We start from the raw sequence: 21,626 nt of genomic DNA, 5'->3' as shown, positions 1-21,626 counted from the left end.
CAGACAAATAACGCTTATAGAGGCGCATATTTCTTGATCCAATTCAACAAGTTTTTGTTGTCAAAAGCAATTTTAGAAAATTTGGACTGATTGATGTTGTTAGTTTCCATTTGAAGGAAGTTCGAAACAGGGACTTGCATGTATAATTCTGTCTCCGTATTTCAGAACCCTGTGGATCAAATCTGTTCATTCTTTACATGTGGGACATACACACATGTAGTGGTGTAATTTGTCAATTTTTGCCCACATATATACAGTTTATTTCATGAGGCTCTCTCCTAAAAGATAGTTAGCTTTGGCACAGGACTTTTTGATGGTCAGCAATGTTGTAAATTCTGCATTTGCATGTACTATAAGACAAGTGATATTGGACAAATGTTGTTATTCAAGATGTGATGCTGACACATAATGGATGACATTGACCAGTGGCTCTTTTGTGACTGCCTCTTGTTTTTAGTTCTTGTTTGGATGTAGTTTCAAAACAGAAACTTGTCATTTCATTTCACCTCTGTATCTCAGATATGCCTAGGCTGATTCTGTTCACTTCTTTTTGTTTCATGATCCAATTCAAGATGGTCGATGGTGAGCATATTAAGGCTAAAATCTTAGTCATACATGGACATGTTTCATTGCACCTAATGGGTTCTTGATGCACACCTTTTTTTAATTATTATTTTATATATATATATATATATATATATATATATATCCGGTTTAAAATGGCCAACTGGTAACCATATTATTTTAATGAATACTGTTTTGATGCCAGGGATTTTCAATGATTCTAGGCCCAGTTTGGTCTTTCTGTTATTATTTGCTTACATGTGCTAATTGATTTTGTTCAAATTTGTGGTCTATGTTTGCATGTCAAGCTGTTTTGGGTTTCCCTGACAGTTCTTCTTTTCAAAAAACTCAAACATCCTATCAACCAATTATCAGATATGCTTTGGTCAGTCAGTTGATTGAAACATTGTGTTAGCATCCTGCTGATTCTTATAATTTTGTTTCATAATTTGATTCAAAATGGTTGACTAGTGGCTGTTTTGTTTTTCATGGTTGGTTAAACTCACCAAAATATCAAGATCACTAGTAAATTTGATGTAAGATCACGATTTTCTTAAAATAATTTCTTTAAAATCTGCTTTAAAATGCCAATCAAACCTTAGTATGTACTTCAAAACTGACACAGAGAAAAAGTTATCAATTAGGTTAAATAAGCATTTTAAGTTTTTTCTATGAATATTTTTTTTCGAAAAGAAACATTATGCTGCAATGCCAAAGAGCTTTTCCCCCAGGTACATCTACCTTCATGCTAATAATTACACTTTCCATATTGTGTACACAAATCATAATTATTTACTACTTGTATACCTTATTTTGTAGTAACTGACATGCTCCTGTCATTCATACCTATTTTTCTAAAGGTATTTACAAGTCATTCTTGAGTGAAAGGAATTCTGCAGTTCCAGGAATCAGTTGACGGCTGTCACTGAAAAGTGCAGTAAAACCACACTTGAGTTCTGAATAATAGACTCAGTTGTGGTTCCTAAAATTCCCTACTTGCTTAGCTACCATGTGCACGAAGGGGAGTTCGAATCAACATGGATTTTCTTCTGGTCAGCAGAAATGGTTTTAGGCAGTTATTTTTCTATACCAGCTTTTGTACCATACATATTGATTCTGTATTGTAGACATCCAATGTTACATTTGAAAGCTCACAAACTTAAAATATTTCTGGGTACAGCAAGCTTGTATAACAAGTGCACAGACAATCAGTTGTAAAATCAACACCCCATTTCTGTTGTGAGTGTGTTTAGTAACATGGCAACCATAGAACACTAATGTCCCTAAGAGAAACCCAAAACGTGTCTATTCCAAATTATTTGATTGGATGAATTTATATTCATCAAATCCAAAAATATAATAAAAATACTAATGATTATATTAATTATAATGATGAGGCGTGAAGTGACAAATTGTAATATCACCAGTAAATCTTTACCATATAGCACATGGTTTCACTGATTTGGTTATGCTGTGGAAGAAATTTTGTTGTTTTTCTTTAACTAGCTGCGCAAACTGAAAACATTGTGTGAACTATACAGATATGCGAGTTCACATAATTCTTAACAGATGGCTAGGGAAATTATGATACAATGTCCATTCAATTGTTAAACTACCTACCTGCACGCACACAGGGACCTGAACATACAAAATCAAGAAAAATTGGGGGTGTGCGCTTACCCGAGGACAACCCCAAAAAAGATTTAAAAAAGTTGTTTTTGTGATTGTATGATAAGGTCAAATAAAGGAATGCTTTCGTACACTTTGTACACGTACTTATTTCTTGATTTATGCGAGGTTTCAATAAATGTGAGCACTCGGTCAAGAACTGTGGGAACACTAAGACACAGGGTCGAATTTCAAGAATAAAACTTGTTTTATGTCAGCGAATAAAGTTGTATTTCTCACTGAAATTGGCTACAAAGTATGGAAAGTATTGTAATCAATGCACGGTTACTTTTTTAGTAACCGTGATCAGTGCAAGTCGAAACGGCCGGGAAAAACTACCGCTTGTAGTCAAAGATGGCGATGACCTCATTAGCATAATTTTGTTCACGCACGTATTGATACATCCCATCGTAATTACTGAAGAATAACAGACAGGGTTATGAAACAAATAAACCTTTTTTTACTGATGTGAAATGTTTACAAACTATTGTGAATACATAAACATATCCAAATGGTGATACATAAAAAACAGACTCTGGTCGACCTCATTAACATGATTTATTCACGCACCCACACACATGACAAAATTATGATGCAACAAGTTCCCATCATCGGCATGCCTCATTATGGTTATCGTAATGGACTTGACAAAGTTGTAAAGAAACGTTCGAAATGCTCACATTGGGGGTGTTATTAATGTATCATTTCAATCAGACGTACCATTTTTAGCTCTCAAATCGTCTGTTGTTGTAAACTTTACATATTGAACCTTTTTTTTAAAAACTGTCAGCTTGATTGGTTTCATACTCACTACAAATGTAACTTAACTTTTGTGGTTTTCTCTCAGATTTTTTTTTTTTAATTTAAATTCTGTCTGCTTCGCACACAATGGGAATCTCTGCAGTTAGTATGACCGTTCCACTGATATCTAAAGAACCTCATGTTGGTTTTTGATGAAATTTGATGCATATATGCTCTGGACTAATGCACAGGTTTGATTAGCTTTTTGCTTGAAACAATGCATATTAATTACCTAATTTGCATAATGATTAGTCAAGTTTAATAGACTGGCTAGTATGTGTTTTTCAAAAATATTTTTAAAAATTACATATTGATACCAAAACGCTATAAATTATATTTTGTGTGTCTTTGAATGTAAAACAGTTTTTTTTATATTTCATTAAAAGTTTATTTTCAATGGTAACATGAAAGCCTACAATATAGAATCAAAATTTTGAGACACAAATTTAAGTAGGCAGAATAAATTATCAGGATATTACTGCATATTTCTGATGATGGAAGTGAATATACATTGATACAACTCCCCTTCACCCATTTATTGCTAAGCAACTGGGGAACCTGAAACATATCTCTTGAATTGTCCCCAAAATGGAGAAAGCATCCAGGTATCATTGCAAGTATTTTTTTATTAATAGTTGTAGTCTGGATTTGATAGCAGATGTACACACGTCTGTCTTATCAGTTCCGTGCCGCATCCTGTAATTCTGTCTCCAATATAACCTGAGGTAGCCTTTTTTTCAGCCATCTCTACATTTATTTTAATATCTTGAGCTAAGCATAATGAGAACAGAAAAGGTTTAAATATTTTAAGGTCTAGTTAATGTAACAAGTCATTGTTAATATTACTTTTATAGTTGAGGATGCAAAAGGCGAAGGATGTTAATAAATTTGTCACCAAATTTGAAAAGTGCTACAGAGAAATGTGACACATAACAAAAAAAGGCCACTAGTTTGCCATTTTGAATCAAACCACCTAACAAACTGATGTACGGTACTTCATATTAAGCCACTATGTTTCATTTAAATTGGTCAAAACTTGTATGAGAGGATACAAAATTTTTTTGTGTATCCTTGGATCCAAAATTGCTGCCAATAAATCATACATCATTGAATTCAGTAAAAATTGGTGTGTAAATGTCTCTCATGATGTTTTGTACAAACGGTGAGTAAAATTGACCAAGGATTGTCCAAAACCTGTGTCCAAAACCTCTGTAGAGGGTTGTAAAAGTACAAAAAACTGTTTATTTGATGCTTTGCATTCGTACCTGATTTTACGTATAAATAGTTATTTGTTTACAACTCTCAACTCAGTAATGAAGCAGTTGAATCTGACTTCTTCATATTATACTTGATATGGTTTTCTGTATTTAGAAGCAAGTGTGTCCTCATTGAAATGTCAAATCTACTGTCTAATTGTGTGATAAATGGTTAAAAGCATTACCCTGTGCACTTGCAATAAAAGTGTTTCCATGAGGAAATGAGAATTTTCAGCGTATACTCCAGCTGTCCAGTTTACCTTGCTAGTTAGTTTCAAATCCTTATGAATCTAAAATTCCCTAACAATCTAAGATGCTGGTATTATCCCTGCCAGTTTGTACAAGTTATTATTGCAATGTCATTTGAAAATTATAGAGGGAGAGCAACACTGAATATTGGTTGTGGAGCCCTGGAGTTTAGTTATTTGGTAAATAGATTGCAAATTCCACTATACTTTAATTGTCTCAATTGCAACTATCCTAGTTGTACACGACATTTACAACATTTTACCTAAAATATATATATATATATATATATATATATTGCTTTCTTGTCTGGCTATTTTATATGATAAATCATGCATGTTTAGGGTTATCATATATCTCCAATGACGTCATAGTGCTTCATGAGTTATACATAACAAATTATGTGCTATGCATGGCTCAACAGTTGTTTATACTTCTAGAAAACAGTTAATGCGTTAATTCAGAGTAACATTCTTAGATGATCAGCAATTTACATTCCAAATCGTGCTCTTGCATACTACATGTATGTCATTGAACTGGGCTTTGTATTGACAGAGCAGTCTAGTCATATCAAGTGTTCAACACCAGAGGGCGATGTTGCATAACTGCCAGAAATTGCCCTGGGGATGAGTTTCCAAACTAAGTTATTATATTTTGTATAAAACAAACTTAAATTTGTTCATTTCAAATTATTTAAAGAATTTATGAATTTAAAGTTCGATATGATGGTTTGAAATATATTTAGTGCTTGTCATTTATGGCATGAACTGACTTTTTGAATGACACGACATTTCAAAGAACTTAGATGTAAATGATGCCTAAATTCTCATTGAGAACCAGAGTATATTCCATCCTCTCTGTCATCATGTCTACTGCTCCAAATACCATGGTCACGTAACTCAATAGACGTGATGAATGGGAGATAATAGAACACTGCTTGAAGGAGTTAAAAACTGATATTGTGATTCTCTTGCTCTCAACAAGATTGTGCCATTTACATCCAAGGACTGTTATCTTTGTTTGGGTTTTCAGATATATTAAAGTGTTTTCTGTGCAGTATGGATTGATTACTGTGTGTTCATCCACACTAATGTCCCTAAAAATAACATGTACAGATATTAACTTGAACAATAAACCATGAATGAAGTTGATGTTTTCTAAATGATTTCTTTTTAATAGCAGTATTATTTAGGAAGAACAATAATAAACACTATTACTTTGAGAACATTGAAACAATGTTACAATTTTCTGTTGCTCTGTAAAAAAGCATTGGTAAACCACCACCACTTTTCTGGTTGTGAGATGTGAAAAGGCTTTCTAAAATTGACATAAAGAAAAACAGAAAAACTATTAATTTTGACTGGATCTCTTGTGCGAATTGACAGTTATAGTATACTCCTATGGTGTATAGATGTCACAGTTATTTGTAATGGAGCAGGGGCTTATATTCAGTTCTCACTCTCATTATGCAATTAATGACCTGAATTATGCCTGTTAATGACTGTTAACCAGATGCCATGCTTAAAATGCTAATTTTCTCTTTTCTTTATATTGTAGAATGTTCGCATGCTTTCACTAATGGCCCAGGCGTGATTTCTGAAAGCAACAATGAAAATGAGTACAATACTTGCAAGTATCATTTGAAAGCTCCTGAGCATCACCATGTTGTTTTGAACATCACAGAACTGCAAGGATTCTCCTATCCAGATAATGAACGCTGCATTCCAAAATTGACTGTGCGTAACATTGCATTATCATCATCTTCATCTCCAGCCTCGTTTACAATATGCAATGGCCAAAGCGTCAACTTGCCTCTCGTTGTGATATCCAGTAAAGCAGAAATGAAGATAGTGTTTCGATGGCAAAGGCCATTTCAAAGCAGTTTCACAGCCGTATTTACATTTCACAAAATACAAGGTATAGTTATTTGATTTTATACTTTATATATTATATTAAAAACATTAATTTTCATTTTGCGTCTTATGTTTATGTTGATATAGAAAAACTGTTAAAGAAAGAATGGCAACTACTTGCTAATCAAAACTAATTAATGCTCTTCATCACTCTTGTTGTGTCTGTCTATATTTTATTTTTACACACATCCCGTGTTAATGCAAGTACCAGTTATGCGCAGATAAGTAGTGACCATTCATGACATCTCAAGAAAGCAATATTAATGGTAGTAGCTCAATACTGCCACACCATAAGCCATTTCATTCAGACCATTCATATGTGCCAGCTTGGTGACCTGACATCTATGGTCTCAATTTTAACTCTTCATTGGGAAGATCTGCTGAAAATGACTAACTCAGTAAACAATTATACAATTCTTATGTTTATTGACATACGCCACTTCTGTTATGGTGACTTGTATGTCTCTGTTTGCATCCCCAATTGTTAAAACTATTTTTACTTTATTCTGATTTCTCTGTGTTCACTAGAATTAGAAAGATCCTTAAGGTGATGAAAACTGTCCAATTTATTTTCAAATGGAGTTGTTCTCTTGTGATAATGAGGAGTGCAATTTCCTTCACATTATTCACTTAGATTTAATGGCCTATGCAAGTGCATGGTGTTGAAGTCTACAATGGTCTTTGAAAATAAAATAGCTTATATAAAACATACTAAAGATTAAAAATTGCCTTTCTGAATTGCAGTTTATAATTGCTCAATGTACTAAAAATATCAATTTCCGAAAATGACTAAGTTAACTTATTAAAATTGATGAACAATTAAACACATTATTATGGCTACGAGGTGGACAGCATAGAGAGACAAAGTGCAACATTTTGTTTGGAGCAAAGAAATTTAACTTAGATACAATAAATAATTCAATTAGTATTGCATTTGCGTAATAACACCATGTCCAAGTAATTCTGATGTTGACACAGAATTTGAATTCTGAAGTGAGAATATAAAGAACATAAAGAAGAATCAAACTAAATATGTGATTTGCAGTAAAAATATTTGACAAATTTGGGATGCACTCCCTCTAATGTGTTCATATTTGTTTTATTTCATGGACGTCTTATGGTTGAACAGTACTCCAAATGACTGGGAACAAGTGTGTAATATAATGTTTTAAAGTGTTGATTTAAGTGAATTTTTTACTATTTTGTTTTTACAATATTATTAATATGATCATTAAAAGACAAATTTGTATATAAATCAAACACCAAGATCATTGACCTGGTCAATGTACAATGAAAATACTGCTGTTCAGCACATAATACAATTTGTTTTCTTTTTGACTCCCGTGTGCGAAGCACAAAAAGGGAGTCTTTGCAGTTAGTGTGTCTGTATGTGTGTGTGTGTGTGTGTGTGTGTATGTGTGTCCGTCTGTTCCACTGATATCTCAAGAACCATACATCAGTTTTTGATGAAACTTGGTGCATAGATGCTCTGGGACAATGCGCAGATTTGATTTTGGTAAAAATCCATGCATATTAATTACCTAATTTGCATGATAATTAGCTGATTTTTGGCTGTTTCATGACTGTTCCACTGATATCTAAAGAACCACTCATTGGATTTTGATGAAACTTGGCACACAGATGCTCCAAACTAATGCGCAGATTTGATTAGTTTTGGGTAAAAATCTATGCAATATTAATTACCTAATTTGCATAATGATTAATCAATTTTCGGCTTTTCCACTGATATCTCAAGTACTAATCATCACATTTCAATAAAACTTGGTACATAGATGTCATAGGACACTGCACAAACCTGAAAGTTTTTAGGGTAATATCAGTAGATATTAATTACCTAATTAGCATAATTAATTAATTTTCAGCTTTTGATATTTCAAGTAGTAATTGTCACATTTCAATGAAACTTGGTACATAGATGTCATAGGACACTGCACAGACCTGATAGTTTTTAGGGTAATATGAGTACATATTAATTACCTAATTTGCATAATTAATTAATTTTCAGCTTTTGATATTTCAAGTACTAATCATCAAATTTCAATGCCACTTGGTACATAGATGTCATAGGACACTGCACAAACCTGATTGTTTTTAGGGTAATATGAGTACATATTAATTATCTAATTTGCATAATTAATTAATTTCCAGCTTTTGATATATCAAGTAGTAATCATCATATTTCAATGACACTTGCTACATAGATCTTCTAGGATTATGCAGAGACCTAATTAGTTTTAATTGGATATTAATTACCTAATTTGCATAATGTTCCACTGATATATAAAGAACCACAAATTGGATTTTAATGAAACTTTTAAAGAGAACTATGCAGAAACCCAATTAGTTTTTGGTAAATATTTATGCTTATTAATCTCCTAATTAACATAATTAATTAACACTGATATCTCAATTACTGATCATCACATTTGAATAAAATTTGGTACATAAATGCTCTAGGACAATAGACAGGCCTGATTAATTTTGGGTTAAAATTTGTTCATATTAATTCTCTAATTAGCATAATAATTCATAATTTTTTTGTTCTGTTCTGTTCACATTAGTTACCTGATGTACATAATTAGTTTTCAGCTTTTCTATCAATATCTCATGTACAAGTAATTTTGAATTAATTTTTAATGTGTCTTCAATACTCTCAGCACACGGGAGTTCTTTCTAAGCTTTCTTTGATTAGTAATTGGTATTACATTACATTTGGATAAATTAATGAAACAAAACAATGGCATCTTGAGTAACTAATATGTATATCTGCTTGCATGCAGTTTAAAATGTTGTACATGTTTATGTACATCAGAATTTATAATTTTTTTGCTCTGATTGTTTTGTCTCAATAAATTTATCGCACAATATATATGTATGCATGGTTGCAGATAATCCTGAAGATATTGTCAAAATTATTTCAAGGTTCTTGGAAATTAACCATGTATGTTTTAGTAAAATTGTGTGGCTCAAAGTTTAATTTCCATGGTGAAAGCCCCCACAGATACATGTAGCAGTAATAAATGGGAAAAAACTGCATCAGTGGGTGAGGTGTTAAGATCATACGCCCATATTAACTGTCATTTAGTATTCTATTTAATAGAACAGTGTTTGTTTTTGTTTTCAGAAGTAGAACCTTTAGATACTAGAGCACCGTGTACATTTATATGCCAAAACAACAAGTGTTTACCTAGTTGGTCTTTAGTCTGCAATTCCGTAGACGACTGTGGTGACAATTCTGACGAGATTCCATGTGGTCAGATGGCCCACCAGGCAGCCAGTCAAACCTTACTTTTTACAACGACAGAGAGTACAATTCAACCTAGTGGTTACCCTGATTCTAGAACTTCAGGTAAGTTGTGTGTGGTTGCTGCTACTATAAAATCTTGCACACTAAAAGGACTATAATGGATTGACAAATTTTATAAAGGTGTATGATTTGGCTTGGAAACGTTTTTGGTTTAGATAATACTCAACTTTTGTCTAAAGGATGAAAAATTGACCTATCAGACAAGTGATGCTGAAGGTCATATCTAGGAAAAATTGACCTATCAGACAAGTGATGCTGAAGGTCATATCTAGGAAAAATTGACCTATCAGACAAGTGATGCTGAAGGTCATATCTAGGAAAAATTGACCTATCAGACAAGTGATGCTGAAGGTCATATCTAGGAAAAATTGACCTATGAGACAAGTGATGCTGAAGGTCATATCTAGGAAAAATTGACCTATCAGACAAGTGATGCTGAAGGTCATATCTAGGAAAAATTGACCTATCAGACAAGTGATGCTGAAGGTCATATCTAGGAAAAATTGACCTATCAGACAAGTGATGCTGAAGGTCATATCTAGGAAAAATTTACCTATCATACAAGTGATGCTGAAGGTCATATCTAGGAAAAATTGACCTATCATACAAGTGATGCTGAAGGTCATATCTAGGAAAAATTGACCTATCATACAAGTGATGCTGAAGGTCATATCTAGGAAAAATTGACCTATCAGACAAGTGATGCTGAAGGTCATATCTAGGAAAAATTGACCTATCAGACAAGTGATGCTGAAGGTCATATCTAGGAAAAATTGACCTATCAGACAAGTGATGCTGAAGGTCAGCAGATTTTTTTTATTTATTAAATGTTGCACAATGATCTTCGGTGTTCATTCTAGATACAAATGTACATACATGTGCACACCTGCATGCGTCTGTACCCTATAGTTATGCTTGACCGGCATTCTTTTCCATTGATTGATCAGTAATGCAGAGGAAATTGATCACCTTCCATTTATTATTCATGTCACACTAATTATGTATGTGTCTGGTACCTAATGAGGTCTACTGAACTTTGAGTCCATTTATAGTCCTGAACATAAAGCTTTAAAGTCTACTGCTTGTGATTAGCCAATGACCCTGCCACCATTGCCACGTATTTCAATACTTGTGGTCATTGTTTATAGATATATCACCAAGTCATTTGTCAATGTCTTTAATGCTTTACTTTTGTCAAGCAAACCTGAGAAGGCAGTTTATATTCAGTTCTCCTTAATGCTGTTGCTGGTTTATTGTTCATTTTTTTGAAAAATTTTAGTTACAAATTCAGGAGCCACCGGCTCAAAGGTTTGCATGAAAATTGAGACATCATCATAACTGCGCAGTTTATGGGCAAATATTCAAAATTTTCGTAATGCATTTTTGATATGCATTTTGTCTATTACTGATAAATTTTGACTAAGATCAAATTCAACCTTAATTTTCCAAAATTTATCAGGCTTTAAAAATAAAGGCCAGAGCTTATGGTATGACTGATTGTCTGTTAGCATATATTCAGAGTCAATTTTTCATAAAACATTTCTTGAGAATTTACCATTAAGATTGCTTTGCATATTTGGAATATTAGTGTATTTTGGAAGGATATCTACCTATACCCTAATGTCTCCCCAAAAACTGAATAATCCTAAAATGTTGCAAGTGTGTCTTATGTAATTAAATATCATATAATGATGAGACTATTATCCAACCCTATTTTTAGTTGCACTTCTAATTCTGTTTTTGTTTTCTGTCTGCCCTTCCAGAATCATCTAACAATGGTACATTTGAGCATGTGGAACTGTTTTTTTTATTGGCGCCATTAATGATAGTGTGTGTATGTTGTGTGTGCACCATTACCCAATATAGAAAGGGAAGGTGGAGAACTCAACAAATGGAACATCAACCAGTACCAAGGAGTGAATCCTCTGATATCACGCAAGTGAGAGAGGTAAGCAATAATAGAAATCTGTATTAAAAAAACTGGAGACTCAAAATTCATGCTCAGTACATGTCAGTCAATGTTACTCTCTGTCCTCAACACTCAGATGTGAAAATTAGTGAAAATGTAGTGCTATATACTTCACTTTGAAATGTTATTACCCTCTGTAATCATTTCCTAATAAGGTAAGATGATGGAATTATGGCATCAAATAATTAATTTTATGTAGAAGGGACTGGATAAGGTGGTTTACACTGTTCACTGGGTTCATTATAAGTCCCATTATTCAGTCAAAGAGAGATTTGAAGAGGATATCCGGTTTCACATAGCGCCTTCAGAAATTTGCTAGTCTGTCCATAGAGGGCATATATTTTTTATTTCTCTCACTAGATAGGAATGTTGTAATTTAAAGACTCCTATTTCAGTTACTGGTGTCAGCTGGGATTTTTTAGCTCCGCGAGTGGAGCTGTTCATATTACTGATTGTCTGTTGTCGTCCATCTTCTTCAACTTTACAATTTCAACTTCTTCTTCGAAACCGCAAGTCAGAATGTTTTCATTTTTTATCAAATTCTCTAATTTTGGTGAATATTTTTGTAATTTTTGGTAAAAAGTGATATTTTTGACTTCTTGTTAAAAACCGCAAGTCCAATTGCTTTGATATTACATATATAGATACATGTGGACCTTTCTCAGATTTGTTCATTTCGTGATGATATCTTTAATTCTCTAATTTTGGTGAGTATTTTTGTAATTTGTGGTAAAAAGTGATATTTTCGACTTCTTGTTAAAAATCTAAAGTCCAATTGCTTCGATATTACATATATAGGTACTACATGTGGACCTCTCTCAGATTTGTTCATTTGATGATGATATCTTCAATTATCTAATTTTGATGAATATTTTTATCATTTTTGGTGAAAAGCGGTATTTTTGAATTCTTGTTGACAACGGCAAGTCTGATTGCTTTGATACTATACATATTGTTCATATTCTAATGAAATCTTCAGTTCTTTAATTGAAATGTGCATTGCTAACAGCGGAGCTATCTCAGCCGACAGGCTGCTTGTTTTAATTTGAGGGAAAAAACCTCAACTGCAGTTCTGACATGTACATGTTACCAGTGTCTTTCTGTACAAAGTCACAACTAAAGAAATTCAATACCCATCATTTTGAAACTTGGTATGGGTGATGGTCAAAGCAATCTTGTGGAAACAAGGTATTAATTACATTTGTATATATTACAGAATGTTGAAAAACTCTGTTCCTCTCCAAATTTAAATTCAACAATTATCATCTTGAAACTTTATATGCATGAGGGTCATACTGTTCTTATAAAGACAAGATGCATGCTATTTTGCTTATTAGCATATAATAATTGATTAATAGTGATGAAAACTAATATGCAGTAGGTATTGCTTTAATTAGTCCCCATTTGGACGCAGTCCTGAAACAAGGACTTATAGATTGACTTCTGTGCATCTGTGCGTGCGTGCATTCGAACCTATATCTTAGCCATACACGGACCGATTACATTCAAACTTCACACATACATCATACATATTATACATATGCACATCAGTTTGTTTCATGATCTGATCCACTGTGGCCGAATGGCGTTTTTGTGCTGAAAAATCATCAAGGAGTCAGGAGTCTTTCAAGGAAATGTCAAGGTCATTGATCGTATGTCACTTTGTCATATTGTCTAACTTTGTCATTCTCAATTCAGTCACATGCACTACAGTAACCAAAAAATGCAAAAGTGTGTTTTGGTAGTATTGACAAAACTTCATGTTTCAGCTTAAATTTCCTGTACACCCACATCATCAATTATACTTATCCATGCATTACATACACAAATACTTTTCCTCTTACGTGATATGCCCTTCCAGTGACCATTGCCACAGTTTCTGGATCCATATCTCTGGCATGTTTATGTTCCAACTACATTACTATAAACAACTTAAATTTGATAACTATTTGATAACTCATCAGTTAGTTACCTCCGCTTGCAGCATACACAGCATGATGGTCACAATAGTAGCAGTCAACTGTGCTAGTGCTAGTGACAGTGAAAATGACTTTTAACGGTGATCCAGTATGCATCCTGCAGAATGTATTGTCTTCTTGTTCTAGGGTGCCATAATGTGGCTCACTTACTCCACAATTTGTATATGCATCCAATCAAAACAGTGACCTCTACTCACTTCCGGGGGAAATAATGCTGTGGAATCTGTAAATTGTTCTACTATTAATTCTGTACCCTGAACTAGACTGCCAAAATCGACATGCCTCAAAAAGCCAATTGTTTAAGTATGTATGGTCTGCCTCCAAATTATGGAAAAATTAATAGTTCTGAAAACCAACCCACATGATCATATAACTTAGACCCAATGCAAAGTGCAAACAGAACCTTAAACATCACAATAAACCAGTGTAGGAAATTCCTGCCCGTCAGCACGCCCGAGACGGGCAACTTTCGTATCGGACTGGTAGAATTTTAAACTTTCTTGTCCGGTAGTCGGGTAACATTTGACCACATTCTTCCGCCGAAATTAAAATAAAAACAAGCTACCATTCTGTATATGTGCTCTAAACATTTTAAACAGAAACATGATTAGCAATGAAACAATGAAAATTGCGCATTGCTGTCACATATCGCGACTGGCCGACACGCATTCTCAACCCACAACACAGAATCCATTGACTTATTAACTTAGTAATAGGTATATGACGTCGGGTCAGGTCAGGTCCTATCTCCCATGGTGCAGTGAGACTTCTGGTGACCCCTAACCAGTTCTATCGTTGTGTAATTTGTTTACAAAGTTTTTTTTTCGTGTACGTGTTTTTTGGGGGATAGACCCTCCAACAAAGAAACAGAAGTTAAGCATCGATGGAATTGCCGCAAATAAGGAGTATGGCAGCTCAAAACGTACATGTGAAATCGTTCTAAACTGGAAGACCAAGTTCAAAAAATGGCTGGTCACTGATGACACTGGCAATCATACAGGGTATTGCCGTATCTGTCGGGCTATTTATGAGCCGTTATCAAACCGCAAAATACCAGACAAACTCCGTAAGTACGGAAAGGGATGTACCAACTTAAAACATGATGCCCTTACATGCCATGAAATGTCAATTGGTCATAAACAAGCCAAATCGATATTCGAAGCAAAGAATGCTCCACCACCAAAGTAACTTCCTGCTGATAGAATCATCGAAATGTTGAATGGTAAAAGTGTTGACAGGTTAGACAAGCTATTCCGAGGCTGTAACAGATGGTAATGCTCATTTGGTAGCTGGATTAGATTCTGACTATGGTTCAGATTTTTCTGATCTAGCTGAGAGCAACAGTGACATAGACGTCTGAGATACACCATGTTCTGAATATGCATGTTCTCTACAGATACTAAAATAAACCGTGCATAGTATATTGTATACAACTTGTGTTTATTTGTGTGTGTGTGTGTGTGTGTGTGTGTGTGTGTGTGTGTGTGTGTGTGTGTGTGTGTGTGTGTGTGTGTGTGTGTGTGTGTGTGTGTGTGTGTGTGTGTGTGCAAATAATTGTAAAAATGTGCGGGACTGGACTTTTGAAAGTTACCAGCCCTGATGTCTGGTATGTAATCTGGACAAATTTCCTACACTACAATAAACACAATGTTGTAGCTGATTTCTGTGGCCTGATTTGTATATCATTTTCATGCTTGTTATTCTGATTATTTATATCTAGGTGCAGCCTCACAGTCCACAGTTTCCTAGTCATCAAAGGCATGATAACCTTCTTGCACAGCAAAGGCAAGATATAATGAATCGAACTTCTGAAACAGAAGAATATCCTGCCACTATAACTCTATTAGATGAGGAGGAACAACCACATCACAGTAGTGTTAATTTACATTTACACACTCTGGATTATGATGAGGTGTGTCGAGGGGGCATACGTGCCCCACCTAATAGGATTGCTTTCGAAACTGAACTGCAACATTCTTTAATACATCAAGAGCAAGTACAAAAATTTCAATTTTATTCAACTTATCCAACTTCAAGAGCACATTCATGGGACCGACGGCGACTGCAAACGCAGCGACGAAGTAGTCCTATTATTGACAGTATCACAAGAGCACCAGTATCGATTGTGGACTCTGATCTTGAGGAGCCACCGCCATATTCTTGTGCAACTCAGTTGACAAACAATAACTTGCCAGAAAACTACAGTCTTCAGCAAGAGCCCCCAACATACCAAGAAGTTGTAACACTTGATGCAACGTCATATCAAAACCAAGAGGCGAATGCAAGTAACTCTGGGGATAAAGTGGTATGACATCAAAATTGGTGTAATCTTACTGCTTTTCAAATCTTCATTGTTCTCCCATTTTTTCTGGTGCTAAGCTTACATAGTAGAGGGCTGGAGTTTAGCAGTGAGGATCTATTTATTTATTTTTCATCAAACTAAGGAGCCTGTATCCTAATATGTAAATCTTGTACCTGTGATCCAAAGTTAGATGAATACAGACACTATAGATGTCCTGTATTTTATGTCTAGCCATTGCTTGGTATTCATTTACAGGTCTCATTTGCATATTAGTTAATAAGTCTTGTCAAACATGTGCTGATTTCAAGCCCAGATAGTCGCAGCATTAAAAGTTAAACTATGTATGAATAGATACAGTACTACATGTGAAACATGTAGACTTACTTACAGATCATGCTCTCTGCATTCAAGTATTTACTGTGTTTAGTAACTTGCATTATGTGAACTACCTGATGATGGTGGGAAAAATTCTTTAAAATCTGCTTGTGTGTTTGTTTGTTTCTTTTCCACTAAAAAGAAATCCACTTTTTATGTGCAGTTAAAGCAAAGCTCAGTGCCTTTATAATGAAGATGTATATCTGCTTAGCAAAACCTTTCACACCTTTCTCTGCATTTCATTACTTATTCAGTTTACAAGACATTCTGGCAATAGATTCGCTGCAAGTGCCTAGTTTTTTCTTCTTCTTTTCAATAATAATCTGAAGTTTATTGGTTATAAACCATAAGTATCTTTTCCTTAATGTAAATTAAATATTGATAGTAAACCAACTACAGTGAAACAGCCAAATTTGCTTTTAGCATCTGCCCACACACTAGTCAGTTTGTCAGTGTACCAGGATGTTTATGCAAATCTCCTAGTCCTAACCCATGTAACCTGAAATATTTATACTCAGATTATTTGTTTTAATGTGTTTGATTAATTTCATAATTGAAAGTACAATTGTTAAACCTAACAAGTGCCAAAGCAGATAATTTGTCTCCTTCGGATCTAATACTTTTCCTAATTTAAATATGTATTGCTTATTTTTTTATAAATAGTATAATTGAATTTGTATATATATTTTGCCAACAAGAAAGTTGTAAAATACTACTAGAGGCTTCTTATCGTGTTTTAGCCGTATTTATATATTGAAAGTACCATGAAATGCAGAGATTGGTTTGTTAGTCATGCTTATAATTGATGTATTTCCCCCACAAAAATGAGGTCTGAAACACCAGTTGTTCATAAGACCTGGTGGTGATGTGATGACTATTTTTTGGCCTTCTCCTCTGTATATACATAGTAATGCTAAACTGAATCACTTCAACCACCATCAAATACAGAGTTTGACTCTGAAGATGGTAATTACATACAGCACAAGAAGTCTCTGTATGAAGCTTCAAGTATTGGGTGTGCCTCCCCCAGCCAATAATTTAACTCAAATTTTATAATCAATTATTGGATGTGTGTTCACTTTACATTCAACTCTCATTGTCACTAAAAATAATTTTGCATCAATAATTCAGTATTTACCATAATACGTTTTGTTGGAAATGTATTCACTAGCCACATAAAATAGAGGTGGTCTAATGAATTTCTATAAAAGGGGAGATATTAGGGGGTGTTAATACCACTTACAAATTTGTCTATGGTGGTATGAATGTGCCTCAAAAACTGATTCATTATGATCAAAAAGTCGTACATGCACTTTACTTTATTAGTATGGATGGCAACATGTAATTTGCAATCAATTTATGGAAAGCTTGGTATATACTACAGTCTCTATGTGGATGTACTTTGATTAAACCTAATATTGATAAAATGCTATCCACACCATATTGATTCTATTCAAAGGTTATCTTCAATAGAGGTATACGCAAGACACAAACATTTCTTTTTGTGCGCTTTAAATTACACCAAGTTGTAAATGACATGTACAATGCATCCAGTTTGAAATAACTTTTTACTTAAATGCATGTTCTTCTAATAGTTCAAATATGGCACCTATTCTTTGAAGCTGTACAGTACAGCACTGTAGCTCGACAGTCTCATAACAAAGTTGACTTCGTTCATAAAATGATGCTACCAATTTTAATAGCAGTAAATATTGTATATAAAATATTTATCACTAAGTGTGCTCATAGGCAATGCCTAACCACCTTATCAGTCAAACATGTATTTGTATGCATTACATTTTATGCTTGTCCCAGATGTTGCTTTGTTTTACAAAGGAGTGTAAAGTTGAGACAAGTCAGTAGTGCTGTGTAAAGCATGTAAATACACTTAAGGTTGATCCATACAGGAATTTTCCCATTGATTTGCAGGTTGGATTCAACTTTATTAATAATTATGTAAAGATGAAAGTAATGGGATAGTTTGCCGATTATAAAACCTAGACCAAAATTCAACACAACGAATAATTGCGCAAACTGTGAAAATGAAACTGTGTTGATCAACCTTAATAGCATAGATGGACACCCAGTATGACACAGGTATTTTGGTCTGTTATCCATGTGGAGCTATAGATTATAAGTTGTATTTGCCTTTGTGTTATAAACTAATGAAATCTGACTTCAGCTATCTAAAGCAACTGACCATCACTTCAACTTCTCTGGCAGTAATGCACGCTATTTGTTTTATGTAGCAAGCTGTATTTTATGGTCCAACAGCATATTTGATATCTTTAGTAGTCTCACTCAGCCTGCTCTTGTGTCAATGGTTTTCAAAATATTGACCAACATTTCTGGGCTTACAGTTTATTATTCCGAAAATTTAAATTAATCTTGTTAAGTTTATGGATGATGACATATGAAATATGTTGAGAGAATATTATGTATACACTCTTCACTTCCCTCTCCTATCTACCATTTTGGTTTGAAAGTTACCTGGATTCAAATAGACAAATTATTATTTTCAGATATTTAACTTGCAGAAAATAAGTGTGGAGTGGTCTGAATATGTTGGATTGTGGTATGAACTGAATTTATACAGTCTGTGCATTGCCTGCTATACATTATTGTGGTTGGCGAGCATGGCTGTTAACAGGACTGTGTCAGTGTGCAGACTAGTTCCTTACAAACATGGGCATTATATTTGTATCTTCTAATTAAGCTTTTGACAAATCATTTATTCATACAATGATCTTTTTTGGTTTTGGAACTCTATTTATTAGGACATCCTGTGGTCTAGACAACAGTGCCCTCTCAGTCAGTAGATTGTTTCATTTTGTTTTTACCAAAATTATACCAAAGACATTTTTTTTAATGTGAAACCATTTGCTGTGATACTTTTTTGCATTGTAAATTTTGTTTTATCACATCAGAAATTGAGATATTTGACAGTTAATCTATGTTATTTATTCAGAATATGCTTTTAAGGTGGCTGCAAACCAACTTTCATGTGCAATTAAGTTGTTGGGATATTTAGTAAACATGCTATATTTAATATAAAGCTTGTCATAGAATGGCAAATCCCATGTATTGAAAGTCTTCTTAGAAAACTTTCCTGATTTGTATACATACAAGATGATTGCACCCAAAACTGATATTTAAAATTCCTGCAAAGAAATCATTTTATGGTTTATGGTATAGAATATTTTGTGTACATCGCTAATATTTATAATTACAGTTGATTAAGGAGTAGCATTGGTTATGAACAGTTGTACAATGAACAGGCTGATAAGAGTATTACATTGGAAGTGTTACATTATTGCATAATCAAGCGATAGAAAGTACACTGGACAAACCAGCATCTTTGTTCTGAAAGTGCACAAGTATCTTAAAGACACAATGTGATATTTTATCTATTAGATAAGAACAATAAGGGGTGATTGATTTATTTTTGAATAAAAAAAAGTTGTTCTGGTGACAAACATCACATTGGTTGACTGATGTAATGAAAACTGTTATGCATGTGTGCTCTATTTCAAATCGTACACATACTGGCCTTTTCATTATTTTGGTGAACTCCGTTTTCTGCCATAGCATTGTTTTTTTTTTATTTGACAATAAATCATACCCTACTGTTTTGGTTGTACAAGATAATGCAGGCTATCCACACTGCCTTTATAATGACTTATCTGACAGAAAATGCCAACAGATGGTGTTTTAGCATTGACTGTATTTCAGACTTTGTAGTTAGTTGTAGCTGCACTGTATCATGATATACAGGGTCTGATCACAGGATGTTATTTATATAAACTGAGATAGCTGCACATACACAGACGTTATGCATGGTTCTGTGAACAAACATAATGAGCTGTATATTTGGCATATTTATCATGTATGGATATTAGTGCCTACTAAACATTTACGTTCAGAAACCAAAAATCAACCATGCAGTTTTCTTTATTATTAATTATATTAATAAGAATTGAATACATATTATAATAAGTGTGTCATCCCCCAAACAAGGTGGCAAATTAGGCGAGGCATTGCACAAGATTTAGAAAGGGAAATTCTAATTGATTAGGGTGAAATCTGTGAAAGGAAACCCTATCATAAATTGGCCAATTCCTTGAATAATATTTATTTTTTACCTTTTGATTACAAACCTAATTGGCCTATTTAATGTCTACTCTGTCAAACTTCAGTATTACTCCATACCTTACCAGTCATTCCTTGAGCTTTATACAGCTCCCACGACAAATATGGAGGGAGGGGTGGAGGGCATCTTTGAAAAGTGTATTTACCTTTTTCCTATTAAATAAAATTTAAAAAGGCTGAGTATTCCAAAATATTAGGGTTCAACCCCGGCCTCTAAACTACTATGGCTTTGGTACTACTTAAATATTTGTTGTGTATTTATGCAGCTATTATTGTACAGCTCTTTCAATCTTGGATTCTGATTAAGCTGTGTATTATTTTTTTTTTTTTATTTAAAAGTTTATTTGAAAACTTATATGGGAAAAAACTTCCATGTACAAAAACCAGTTTTCCATTCAATAAATTATGATTGTGTTAACTGAATTTTCCACCACCATTCAAAATGTAAATGGGTGTGACTCAAGCATAGCTTATATTATTAAGATGTTATTTTGATGGGGTCAGAGTAAAAAGATTGTTTCTATGAGGATGTTTTCTTTCATACTCAAATGATGTTACAAGTAACATAAATGAGAATTATGTTGATATATAATGAAAAAAAAACCTAAAATACATAATTTCTGCATTTTTTAATGATGCAAATTGAGAAAACCTACAGCTTATGTGTGCAATTGTATTATACTATTATGAGTACGTTACTGCTTAATACAAGCATAATTTCATTTATTGTTGTTTCTTTATTTATCAAACAAAAGATGTGTGTGCTTGCCTTTTCCCAGGACAGATGTAGAGAGTGATACATGTATACTGCATTAATTATTCACTAGGTTTTAATTTCACTTTAACTGTTAAGTTAAATCCACATGAACATGTAAAATTATGATGGAACTGAAAAATGAAACCAATCACTACTTGTATGCTCAAAATAGTGAAATTAAATGCCAGTTAAAATTAATGCATTTACATTTTTTTAAATTTTGAAAGAGAACTGCCAACCATTGACACAATATTGTGGAAATGAAAACCTGTGTTTTGGGGGTCACTTGCTTATTAGTTCACATGTACAATTTGCACAT

General features: G+C 33.7%; 1 protein-coding gene across 1 annotated transcript; it reads left to right on the top strand.

The window, feature by feature from the left end:
- The first annotated feature begins 540 nt into the window (after window positions 1-540).
- Window positions 541-21,276, top strand: LOC102806969 (uncharacterized). The gene is made up of 5 exons (XM_085500556.1): window positions 541-582; window positions 6,093-6,452; window positions 9,594-9,818; window positions 11,540-11,724; window positions 15,445-21,276. The coding sequence occupies exons 1-5, from the start codon at window positions 558-560 to the stop codon at window positions 16,033-16,035; spliced, it is 1,386 nt and encodes a 461-aa protein (XP_085356682.1). The 5' UTR covers window positions 541-557; the 3' UTR covers window positions 16,036-21,276.
- The last annotated feature ends 350 nt before the right edge of the window (window positions 21,277-21,626 follow it).

Source organism: Saccoglossus kowalevskii, chromosome 6 (genome assembly GCF_978046115.1).
Source record: "Saccoglossus kowalevskii chromosome 6, keSacKowa6.1, whole genome shotgun sequence".
In the NCBI taxonomy this organism is placed as follows: Eukaryota; Metazoa; Hemichordata; class Enteropneusta; family Harrimaniidae; genus Saccoglossus; species Saccoglossus kowalevskii.
Note: the sequence above shows the minus strand (reverse complement) of the source record. Positions and strands in the feature narration are given on the sequence as shown.

Coding starts and splice junctions, on each gene's coding strand:
- LOC102806969 (XM_085500556.1), top strand. CDS start 558: ATGATCCAATTCAAGATGGTCGATG. Junction 583..6,092: donor CCAATTCAAGATGGTCGATG/GTGAGCATATTA, acceptor TTTATATTGTAG/AATGTTCGCATGCTTTCACT. Junction 6,453..9,593: donor TACATTTCACAAAATACAAG/GTATAGTTATTT, acceptor TTTTGTTTTCAG/AAGTAGAACCTTTAGATACT.